Source organism: Heterocephalus glaber, unplaced genomic scaffold (assembly GCF_053883595.1).
Source record: "Heterocephalus glaber isolate CG9 unplaced genomic scaffold, H.glaber_assembly_v1.0 deba00001594, whole genome shotgun sequence".
Lineage (NCBI taxonomy): Eukaryota > Metazoa > Chordata > Mammalia > Rodentia > Bathyergidae > Heterocephalus > Heterocephalus glaber.
Genome location: NW_028258369.1, coordinates 6,370,594 through 6,383,320, shown reverse-complemented (window position 1 = coordinate 6,383,320; position 12,727 = coordinate 6,370,594). Strand labels below are relative to the sequence as shown.

The window sequence follows — 12,727 nt, the reverse complement described above, 5'->3', positions numbered from 1 at the left end:
TATTTACAGGTGGACAGATAGTTGGTACATGCGTGGTCATTGTATCAATGGATTTTAAATTGTACATATATGTCATACATTCTTTTACAGAAAAAAAAAGCCAAGCTAAACCACACTATGAGAAGACTATTTCTAGACAAAGCTTTCTTTGGTTCAGTTAGGACAGAGTTCATTCTAGCTGTCCCTTTAAGTGACCAAAGACAATGACAGACTACAAGACTTCTCCAGCCCAACTGTTAGTAGCAGACACAGTGCAAATATTTAGAATCAATTCCTACAAGGTGGGAGGAGTGTGGCAGAGCAGCAGAATGCCACAGACTTGTTCTGGGTACCTGAGAGTACTGTGGTCATGTGGGAAATAATGCAATTAACAACTGAGCTGTCATTTGTATCATTGGACATTTAAAGGCCCTGTTTTAAACATAATGTCCACAAGTTTCTTCAAGTTCATACGACTAAGAGCAGGTGTACCTGTTACATCATTAGAGTACAATCATGAATGAGAAGACACCTAATTGAGACTGGTAATTAAATTTGATTTGAAAACTGACTTTCAGACTGGGCATGGTGGTACGCACCTGTAATCCCAGGACTCTGGAGGCTGAGACAGGAAGATCGCTGTGAGTTTGAGGCCAGCATAGGATACAAAGTGAGTTCAAGGCCAGCCTGGACTACTTAGCAAGACTCTGTCTCCAAACAAACAAACATGTCGGAGCATTTCTACATAAATTTTGGAGAAAATCATATCATAATTAAAGCATGACTATAGCTGTCTAAGGCCCAGTGTTGCCTTGCCCAAGAGCCAGCTATGGCATTCAGAAACATAACTCCGTTTTGCCTCCCATCACAGCTGAGGCCTCAATGGTTGCTCATCGGCAAGATGACCCCAGCTGAAGGCATCCTGGTTCCTTGAGAACCAAGTAGTAATACAAAAGAGAAAGGTTTTACCTGGGGAGAGACGTGTTCCTTATCAGCATGAGATTTGCATTGGCACAGGATCAGACATGAGATCACCGCCATGCCCTAAGTCACCCAATGCTCCCTCCAGTTACTGTGTGTACCCAATAAATAGTGGCCAGCTCGGAGTCAGTGTCTTTGCCCACTCTGAGGCACTGACCTCCCGGCCCCCTATATACTTTGAAATTATAGGGCCGGGGATTTAGCTCAGTGGTTTCGCTGCCTGCTGCGCAAGTGCAAGGACCTGAGTTCGATCCTCGGTACCAAAAAAAAAAAAAAAAAAAAAGAAATTATGCAAGTCTCTGTCGTCTTTTTCTCTTTAGCCCTCACTGACACCCCTTTCTAGGCAGTCACTGGCCTCCGATACAAACGAATGAATACTGACTTCCAAACAAGGCAAGAAACAGTCTAGAAATTCTCCCTTCATGAAGTGTCCCCCAATTCCCTTCAAAGAGCCAGGCTCCCTTCATCCAAAAATCTACTTTCTTGTGTGCCTCTCTTCTGACACTTAGCATCTTTTGACTTGTACTTTGGTTGTACACTTCATCTCCTTTATTCTTTGATATATCTTTGAGTTATTTGAAATTCTATGCAGAGACTACTCAGCTCCAGGGCCCCAAGAGATCCCTGTTCCAAAACAAAACAAAGAAACCCTGGGACCAGGAAACCCAGCAAGGTGCGGAGGTGGGAGTGTGTCATCAAATACCAGAGGCATTTCATTAGGAAAGAGTTTCTGAAATCTAAATCTATCAAATCTTGAGTTAATAGGGCTTTCTGCTACTTTCCATTTCAAATTTACAGTAAATGTTTTTTTTTTTTGGTACTGGGGATCGAACTCGGGACCTTGCACTTTCGAGGCAGGGGGTGGAACCACTGAGCTAAATCCCCGGCTACAGTAAATGTTTAATGGAGTTAACATCAATTTTATTGTCTTCTATTGAGAATTGAGGGCTATCGGGAAAATTATCCTTGCAGGGTAAATGAATGGGAGAATTTTCTTTTTTTTTTCTTCTTCTTTTTTTTTGGTGGTACTGAAGATTGAACCCAGGACCTTTGCACTCCAGACTTTTTTATTTGTTATTTTGAGGCAGGGTTTCACTAGGTTGGCTCCAGTGGGACTCATCCCTGCCTCAGCCTCCCACAGTGCTGGGATTAGAGGCATGCACCAGCATGGCTGGCTTCAGAGAACATCTGCAGTTCACATGGACTTTGAGGAGGCAGAAGGTGTAGCAGACAGAGAGGGAGAAATGCCAGGGAACCATGAGCTAATTAGACATCTCTAACCCACCTCTCTGGAAAGACTCGCTGCGGATGTGAGCAGCTGTAATACTGTGCCTAGGTGTTCGAATCACCAGAGTGCTGGCCTCTTCACTTGCCTTCTGACCACAGCCCTGCGCCTGGCCCAGGCAGCCCACTTAGCCCTGGCGTGACAAGTCTGCAGACGCGAGGCCCTGGGGACCCCTTCACTTTGGTGGCCGGCAGCCTTCAGTCATGCGTGCCCAGCACTCAGAGTTGAGCCTGATTTAGTCTCACTTCCCGTGTTTCTTTTTAGCGCTGTGTAGGGTTTTCTTGGCATTTTATTTACTTTCCCGCATAAAATGTGGTGTGGACTTTTTAAGGAATTTTCTTAAAACAGGAAGGAAATCTTCCAAAGAAAATATCAGAGAAATGAAAATAAAGCTGGGAGTGTTTATTCTTTAAAAGGGATTGTCGGGGAACACTTGATACAGAAAGAAATTCCCATTGAAGAGGCAGTTTAAACAGGCTCAAAAGGCACCAATTCTTTTAGAAATCATCAGTATAAAAATCAGTCTTAAGATTTTACTGGTAGATCCAGGCATGGTGGCACACACCTGTAATCCCAGCTCTCAGGAGGCTGAGGCAGAAGGATCCTCGTGAGTTCGAGGTTAGCCTGGGCTACAAAGTTAAGTTCAAGGCCAGCCTACATAGCAAGAAGCCGTCTCAAAAAAAAATTTTTTTCCCACTGGTACATTTATGTACACAATAGGGAAAACATTTTATTCTATAATGTTACTTTCAAATTCTAGTTCAAGATTCTGGATTTTAATTTTGAGATAGTTCTCTCATCTTCTCTCTCTCTCTCTCTCTCTCTCCCTCCCTCCCTTCTAGGATTGAACCCAAGGCCTCTGTACTGAGCTACAAGCCCTGCCCTTTTTTATTTTGAGACAAGGTCTCACTAAGGCACTAAATTGCCCAGGCTGGCCTCCAATTTATAATCCTCCTGCCTCAGCCTCCCAGAGTGCTGATACTGTAAATAGGTAAGTTAATTAGATATCTTGCAGGCAGTTAGGGCTCCCCTCAAGGTACCAGCCCTCAAGGCCCCAGTCCTCAAGGTGCCAGCCTGCCAGGAGCCAACACAGCAAGGAGCCAACATGGAGAACAATTGAGGCACATTCACTGGTTAGCATTATGAAAAGAAGAGGCACTACTTCCCCTAGAGATAGAGAGCAGTGATTGATATTCTAAATGGGAAATTCCTTGTATGTGACTTGTTTCCCCATTTGACCCCCATTTAATCAATATTACCTGGGTGACTGTACTTGCAATCTTATTGGTTGGTCATGGTTTTGCCCCACCTCATGCCCACCTTGTAATTTTCCATTGGGTGGTATAGTTTTGTCCCACCTTGAACCTGCCTCACCTCACGTGGCTTTGCTCCATAAAAACCCCCTGGGAAACAGGGTAGGAAGGAAACCTACTTTCCTGTCCCTCTCTTAGAAGCTATCTTTCTCTAAATAAATTTTCCATTCTTAACCTCCGTTGTTCCTAGAACTCATTCTTTGATTTTAGAGAACACGAACTCTTGTTTTGGATATTTAATAGGTTTGGGAGTTACATCTCTTCCCCCTATATCACAGATTACAGGACTGTATCACTACCCCAGTTCTTTTTCTTTTTGTGGTACTAGGGATCCAACACAAGACCTTGTGCATGCTAAGCACACACTTTCCCACTGACCTAAATCCCCAACCTATATATATAGAAGAAATTGAAAGTGAATGTGCAGCAATCTCACTGACCAAGGTTACCCAAACAGCAGTTCTCTGTACCAATAAATGTCTGGAAGCTCATGGCCACCACTTTGAGCACCTCTTGTAATTGTAGAGGCCAAAGGTAACTTGTGTTAATCCCATGATGTGGCAATAAATTTAGTATTAAAATATTTATATAGGTTGGGGATTTAGCTCAGTGGCACCACACCTGCCTGGCATGTGCAAGGTCCTGAGTTTGATCCCCGGTACCAAGAAAAAAATTTATACAAGTTTTTCTTTTACTGAAGTTTGTATACATTTTTGGCAGTCTTTCCCCCGCTCTCTCTCTATATAAATATATTTTGGTTTTTTCGTTGTTTTGTTTTTTTGAGACAGGGTGTTGCTATGCACTTCAGGCTGGCCTTGAACTTACTATGTAGCCCAGGCTGGCCTCTAACTTGTGGGGATCCTCCTGCCTTAGTCTCCCAAGTGCTAGGATTATAGGTGTGCACCACCACACCCGGCTCTATTTTATATGTTTTAAATGAGTTTATGTTCATTGGAAATAATTGGAGTCAAAATGAACTTCCTTCAGGCTCTGCTGCAGAAGGTATGCTGATAGGAGAACCCTAACTGTGCTTTAGCTGGCTTCTCTGAATGCTTAAGGGGACACAAAGCTTAGTCCACATTTGCTCTTACTTAGCAGGAGTCATGTGGCTGGTAGAAGAGGACGAAAGGTGACATGTCCTTACATCTACACCCCCTGCTCCCTCTGCTGCACCCTACTTGCTGGCACAGGGGCATGGCCTGTGGCTGGGGTCTGGTCCCTAATGACCCACAGTTCTGCCCCCGTCAGGGGCATGGACAGGTACAGTACTGCCACAGAAAGACAGAGCTTATGACAAGCGAAAGAGCAAGGAAATCTCAGTTATGTCTTTTCTCCTGGGAACGTAGGATTGGATCCAGTTTGGATAATATGCTAACTTTGAGCCAACTGTAAACAGAACAGAGTAGAAATGGTGGTTAGGTACAGTGGAATATGTTTTATGGTCACCACACATTTGGCCCTACTGAGAACAACCCAATGCTGAGGAGCGAGTGTTCTTCCAGGAGAGGGTATTGGGGCATCTGAGCTGGAGACACAACTAAAACAGAAAAAGCAAGTCAAGCAGCAGGGTTATCAAGTGTTTCTCCAAATCCTAGCGAAGAAGCATATTCAAGCCAAAAGGTGCATAATGAAAATGATGTTTCTCACCTTCTGAAAGTTCTCCTTCCACAAATCTTCTACGACTATGTATCCTCGTAAGCCCCAGTCATATAACTTCTCTCCGCTGACCTTGAAACAAAATAGAAAATATCTGTTGCTATTCCATACATCAACAGTAAGGAAGAGAATTTTCTGTTTTCTTTTTTCCTGTTCACAAAAGAACTACATTTAAGTACATGACTACTACAGGAAGTTTGGGGATATATATATATATACTATGAATCGTGGTTCGTGGTGGTGCAGCCTATAATCCCAGCACTCAGGAGGCTGAGGCAGGAGGACTGCTTCGAGTTTGAGGTCAGCCTGAGCTTTGTAGTAAGTTTAAGGCCAGCCTGAACTACATAGAAAGACCCCGTCTTAAAACAAACAAAAATGTACTATAAATTACAGGCCTATATCCTTGGTTTTATTTTGGTTTTGGTGCTGGGGGATTGAACTCAGGGCCTCCGGATGCACATGAGGCAAATCCTCTGAACTGAGCCTACCCCCTCCACAGGAGTATATGCCAAACTTTGGAAACTTAAGGGAAAAACATAGAAGACCATTGCTGATACGGGAAATTGCCGAAAATCAGACACAGAAAGCAGACATCTGCCTATCCCATCTAGCACCCTCTCTGGTATACTGTGGCCAAACAACTCGCGCCTGCTGAGTTGCAACACTGATCAGTCATTTTAGGGGCTTAGGTGGAGAATAAGTGAATCCAAGGAAGATGCTCCCAGTTTTCCCTGGCCCCACAAATTAAAGTCTTGGAATCGCTATAAGTTTTCAAGGTAGCCCGATCTAGAATCACTCCTCCAACATACCCAGAGAAAGCCCCAGACTCAGAGAGTTCAGGACCTTTGTGTCCACCTTTGGCCAGCTGGCTGGAGTCACTGGAAACTTTTTTTTTAAGTGTTGAGCTTTCCACAAAAAAGTGCTTCAGGTTGTTAGAAACAATATTGGACCAATGCTGAAAAGATCCACAAAGCCATGTTTCCCACAGTGGGGGCCAGGAGATGCCCACCTAGAACCATAGCCCAACCCAGGAACCTGGCACCGTTCTGTCCTAAGGAATTCAGGGAGCTCAGTATCAAGCTCAGCTGGGCAGCGTGCTCAGGGTCTGACTGGCAACTGCACTGCTGTCCCCTCCTAAGACCAAATTGCCATGTGAGCCAGCATTTCTGGCAACTGAGACCCTCTTTCCACAAGCTGCCCAGGACCTCAAAGCCCCAAACCTGTCTTGTCTGACTCAGCCGGCCTGGGGTGGGTCCCAGGGGATGTTGAGCCTGCTGGCCCAAAGACCACACTTGGAGAACTGCTGGGCCAGCTTTAGCCAGGTTGCCTGCCACTGTCGTTTCCCCACTCATCAGGACACCATCAAGCTGAGGCCTAACGCTGAGGAGCAAGCAGCCAACTGAGAGACTGGGAAGGCACACCTCCAAGACCCCAGGAAGGAAATCAAGGCTGGCACTGACACCAGGGAGAAGGCATGAAGGCCAGAAGGCATTCTGCATCTGCCACACCAAGATCAGGTTGTGACCAGACAAGCCCAAACTGAGGGCGATCCAGAATTGGCAGCTTTAGAATTATTAGCCTTGAGAGTTATCTAAGAACTTCTGGGAAGATGGTGGAGTGGTGAACAGGAGAGAAACAGCCTTTCCAAGATTTGGTGTCTAGACACTGGAATATAGTGTGTAAGGAAAAAAAGGAGGAAAGTGGGTCCCCAGGAGCCAGCAAGGATCTGAAGTGAGAATTGAAGCCCATAGGGAGACCAAAGAGAGGCATTTCAATAAAGAGGAAGGAGGTGTCAAGTGGTGCTTCCTCCCTGAGCCCCAGCTCACAGTGTGTGTGTGTGGGGGGGGTGGCTCAAACACACAGTGGCTACTGGCAACCTCAGGGGTATCCATGGAGAAATGCACCAGTGGAATGGAGCAGTGGATGCAGCAGATTGCAGTGGCTGGTGAGTTATTCAGGTTCAGATGTCCCCCAGGAAAGGGTGATTGGCTGATAGCCATCTTGGAGAGGGGACAACTGAGCTTGGAACTCAGGGAAACTGCACGCTCCATCTGGTGGCTCCCAGTGTCAGGGTGAGGAGGAACCAAGTTCAGGTCAGCAGGAGGCAAAAGAGCTGAGTTCAAGCTGGCAGGGAGCTGAGTTGAAGCCAGCAGGAGGCACAAAGTGTGTTACAGGATGAACAAATTGGGTTCCAGCTTCACAACCAGAAACCAGCCTGAACTTCAGTGGAACTAAAGGTGCAGGCTTGCTAGGATTATTCACTACCCTGCCTTAAATCTATGGCTGGCTTGCTGGGATTAATCAACATGGATCTGGACTCTTATCTGCCTACTCTGTCTACAGTGACAGCAGAGTGACATAATCATTCTAATCAGTTGTTCTTCCTGGTATACCAAGTTTGAGACTGCCTAAGGGTCATAAACAATATTATCTAGGCCAGTGCCGAGGAACCAGGAGCTAGGCCAAATAGGCAGCAACTTCTCATCCCCAATAAATTAAAGAGGTAGGACCTTGCAACAGACTTAAAACCCAAAAGCCAGCTATACCTAGAAGACATCTCTGTGAAGTAGTCATTGCCTAAGAGTTCTAAACACTAGCAATAAAGCTACCTGCCATAAGCAATTTACAAGCATCTACCCAAGAATTAAACTTTAAAAAAATAAAAAATGCGAAGACACTTAAGCAAGATGCAACCCCAGACTTCTAGCTCAACAAAGGCAAACTCTGGGGGCAATGAGGAGGTACAATTCAAAAGCCACCCCCCTGGACTCTCTGAAGTGGTAACAGCAAAAGTAACAAAGCAGATGAATGAGGCTCTTGAAAACATCAAATCAGAAATAGTCTTCAGATAAGTACAAAGATGATGACCGTAATGAAAGACATGGTTAGTCACTCTAGAGCAGATACAGATAAAAAAAACAAACACAGAGGAGCTTAGGAAAATGATGGAAACCATGAATGCCCAACATAGGAAAGAAATGGAATACATGAAACAGATTCAAACAGATATCCAGGAGATTAAAAATTCCATTGAAAGTTTACACAGCAGAATGAGCCAATGTGAGGACAGAATATCAGATATAGAAGACAGGATTGAAATTAGTGATCATGAAAAGAAAGATTTCTTGGGCCAGGGATTTAGCTCAGTGGTTTCGCCGCCTGCTGTGCAAGCGCAAGGACCTGAGTTCGATCCCTGGTACCAAAAAAAAAAGAGAAAGATTTCTTAAAAATAGCAAGGGACCATGAAAAAAATCAATCCAACAGTGGATAGATGATGCAAAGAGGAATAACATAAGATTGATTGGCATCAATTAAAAAACCAGGACATTAAAAAAAAGCACAAAATACATAAAAATCCTCTTCACAGAATTAATGGCAGAAAACACCCCAAGCATGGAAAAAGAATTTGACATACAAATAAGTGAGATATATAGAACTCCAATTAACCGTGATAAAAATAACCTACACCAAGGCATATAATAGTCAAGAGCCCAGAAATTCAACACAAGAACAGAATATTAAAAGCTCTTAAAGGAAAGAAACAAATCACCTATAAAGGAAAGCCCATCAGAATCACAGCAGACTCCTCAACACAAACCCTCAAGTCAAGGAGAGCTTGGAGTGAAGTATTTCAAGCTCTAAAAGAAAACAACCTCCAGGGCGGGGATTTAGCTCAGTGGTCTGAGCCTTCCTCAAAAGCACAAGATCCTGAGTTCAATCCCTGGTACCAAAAAAAAAAAAAGAAAACAACCTCCAAATCAGACTGATGTACTCCACAAAACTATCTTGCAAAATTGATGGAGAAATAAGATACTTCCATGACAAAGAACACCTGAAGAAATTCATGACCACCAAAGCAGCACTCCAAAATGTTCTGAAGGACATTCTAGAAAGAGATAATGAAGACTACAATTCTACCAGGCAAGGCAAGTGAAAATAACATAGGATAGATAACTCTATACATATCAGTTATAACCATCAATGTAAAGGGTCTCAAAGCACCAATCAAAAGAAACAGACTGGGGCCGGGGATTTAGCTCAGTGGTTCCACCGCCTGCCTTGCAAACACAAGGTCCTGAGTTCGATCCCCAGTACCAAAAGAACCCCCCCAAAAAACAGACTGGCAGAATGGATCAAGAAGCAAGACCCAATAACATGCTGCATACAAGAAACACATTTAATTCAAAAAGAAATTCATAGACTGAAAGTTAAAGGGTGGGATGTGGGAGACTGTAATATTGATTATGCCCAAAGCTGGCTGTGAAGAGTTAACACCATAATTGGCTTGCTTATAGAAGCGAGTCTGGCTGAAGCCTACGTGCTGAGGTCAGAGTAACTTGCACCCAAATTCCATTTCCACAATTAAAATCTTACTAGAAGGACAATGTTCTAATTACAACCATGTATTTTGTCTATTCTGTTCCTAATTTAAGAATGTTTTGTCTTGTCCTTTATGAGTCTTGCTTACATAGTTTCCATAGAAACCACATGATTCCACTTCCTCTCACAAATTCCTGACTTGGACGTGGCTTGCCTTTACCCCAATTGATTGCCAATAAAAGTAAGTGCCTGGGACTGTCCAGCACCCTTGTCAGTTACACTGGCATTGGTCATCCTGGCAACTCGCTTTTTATCTCCTAGTTCTGTCGCTTAGTGTATTTTTTTCTCAGGCTTGCATCATATACTGGGCAGGAGAAGAGAAGCTAACTGCTGGGGTCCCCAGTAGTGGAAAACAATACTCCGTGCAACAGGAGCCCAGAAAAAAGCAGGAGTAGCTATTCTATTTGTAGACAAAGTAGGTCAAGCCAAGATTGATTAAGAGAGACAAGAAGGTCACTACATCTTTGTAAAGGGAACAATCCAAGAGGAAGAGATGACAATCAGAAATATATATGTATAGCCAGGGATTTAGCTCAGTGGTTCCACCGCCTCCCTCACAAGCACAAGGACCCGAGTTCGATCCCTGGTACCAAAAAAACCCACAAACAAACAAACAAACAAATACATATGTATCAAATACCAGCACACCTAACTTTATAAAACAAATATTACTGGACATGAAAAAATCAAATAAGCACTAATACAATTGTAATGGGGGATCTCAATACCTCACTGTCACAAATAGATTAGACAAAAAAATCAACAAGGAAATATAACTGAATAAAATTTTTGAACAAATGGACTTAGTAGATGTCTACAGAGTGCTCTACTTCACAGCATCAGAATACACCTTCTTCTCAGCTGCACATGGGACATTCTCCAAAATAGAGCACATACTCGCTCATAGAAAATGCTTAAGTAAATGCAAAGGAATTGAAATTATCTGATATATATTAATGAAACTGGAAATCAATGGCAAAAGAAACCACAAAAACTTCATAAACACATGGAAATTAAACAACATTCTCCCGAACAACCAATGGGTCACAGATGAAATTAAAGAAGCAATTAGATAGTTTCTACACTTAAACGAAAAGTCAGCCATGGTGGCCCATGGCTATAATCCCAGCATTTGGACAGGAGGATAGCTGTGAGTTTGAGGCCAGACTAGGCTACATAGTGAGTTCAAGGACAGCTTGAACTACATAGCGAGACTCTGTCTCAAAAAACCAAAAACAAAAGAACAATTAAACGATAAAGCCAATACCACATACCAGAACTTATGGAACATAATGAAAGCAGTCCTACGAGGGAAATTTATAGCAGTGAATTCCCATATCAGAAAAACAGAGCGAGGGCTGGGGATTTAGCTCAGTGGTTCTGCCTCCTGCCCCGTAAGCGCAAGGACCCGAGTTTGATCCCTGGGAAAGAAAGGAAGGAAGGAAGGAAGGAAGAAAGAAAGAAAGAAAGAAAGAAAGAAAGAAAGAAAGAAAGAAAGAAAGAAAGAAAGAAAGAAAGAAAGAAAGAAAGAAAGAAAGAAAGAAAAGAAAAAAGAAAAGAAAAACAGAGCGAGCTCAAAAAACAATATAATGTTGAACTTCAAGCTTCTGGAAAAAGAAGAGCAAGTCAAGCCCAAAGTTCATACGAAGGGGGAAATTATAAAAATCAATGGAGACTAATAAAATAATACAAAGAATTAAAGAGTTGGTTCTTTGAAAGATTAAGTACAGTTGACAAACCCTTAGCCGACTTTATCAAAAAAGGAAAGACTCAAATTCATATAATTAGGAATGAAAAGAGTGAAATCACAATGAATCCTGCAGAAATCCAGAAGATCATCAATACCTACCTCGAGAACCTGTTTTCTAATAAGATGGAAAATACAGAAGAAATGGACAGATTCCTACATACATATGAATTAGCAAAGCAAAATCAAGAAGTATTAAAACTAAACCAGGGCTGGGGATTTAGCTCAGTGGTTCTACTGTCAGCCTTGCGAACGGAAGGACCCGAGTTCGATCCCCAGTACCAAAAAAATACCCTAAATAAACCAGTATAAGTCAATGAAATTGAAGATGTAATTAAAAACTTACCAACAAAGAAAAACCCAGGCCCTGATGAATTCACTGCTGAATTCTACAAGATATTTAGAGAAGACCTAATGTTGCTACATCTCAAACTCTTTAATGAAATTGAAAAGGAATCAATACTCCCAAATTCATTTCTGGAAGCAAGTATTACCCTGATACCAAAACAACAAAAGGATCCAACTAATAAAAGAGAACTACAGGCCCATTTCCCCAATGAACATAGACACAAAAATCCTCAATAAGATACTAGCAAACAGAATGCAGTAAATCATCAAGAAGATATGACAGGTTGGGTTCATCCCAAGGACGCAGGGATGGTTCAACACACACAAATCAGTAAATGCATTTTTGTTTTTGTTTTTGTGGTTTTATTTTTTTTGGTACCGGGGATCGAACTTGGGTCTTGCATTTGCACAGCAGGTGGCGAAACCACTGAGCTAAATCCCTGGCCACAAATCAGTAAACGTAATCCACCATATTAACAGAACCAAAGATAAACACCATATGGTCATCTCAATAGATGTAGAAAATGTGTTTGACAAAGCCCAACTCCCATTCATGATAAAAAGCTGACAGAAAACTGGAATAAATGGTCTTCATCTCAAGCTGATAAAAGCCATCTATGAAAAACCAACAGCCAATATCATACTAAATGGTCAAAAACTGAAAGCTTTCACTCTTTTTTGTTTTTTGTTTTTTTGGTACCAGGGATCGAACTCGGGACCTTGCGCTTGCGAGGCAGGCAGCAGAACCACTGAGCAGAATCCCCGGCCCCTGAAAGCTTTCACTCTTAAAATCAGGAACAAGACAAGGAGGTCCACTGTCACCACTCTTATTTAGTATAGTTCCAGAAACATTAGCCAGAGCAATTAGACAAGAGAAAAAATAAAAGGAATAAGGATAAGAAAGGAAGAAGTTAAATTATTATTATATGTGGATGACACGATACTCTACATAGAAGACCCCAAAAACTCCACCAAAAGACTTCTAGATTTAAAAACCAAATTAAGTTGAGCAGCTGGATACAAAGTCAACACTCAAAA

General features: G+C 42.5%; 1 protein-coding gene across 7 annotated transcripts in view; it reads right to left on the bottom strand.

The window, feature by feature from the left end:
* Apoo (apolipoprotein O) overlaps positions 1-12,727 on the bottom strand; it is a 70,714-nt gene that overhangs the window by 13,981 nt on the left and 44,006 nt on the right. For all 7 annotated transcript variants that reach the window (XM_021250194.2, XM_087193626.1, XM_087193625.1 and 4 more), the window contains one exon: positions 5,206-5,286. In XM_021250194.2, coding sequence (XP_021105853.1) covers positions 5,206-5,286 — 81 coding nt within the window. The remainder of the gene's footprint in view (positions 1-5,205; positions 5,287-12,727) is intronic.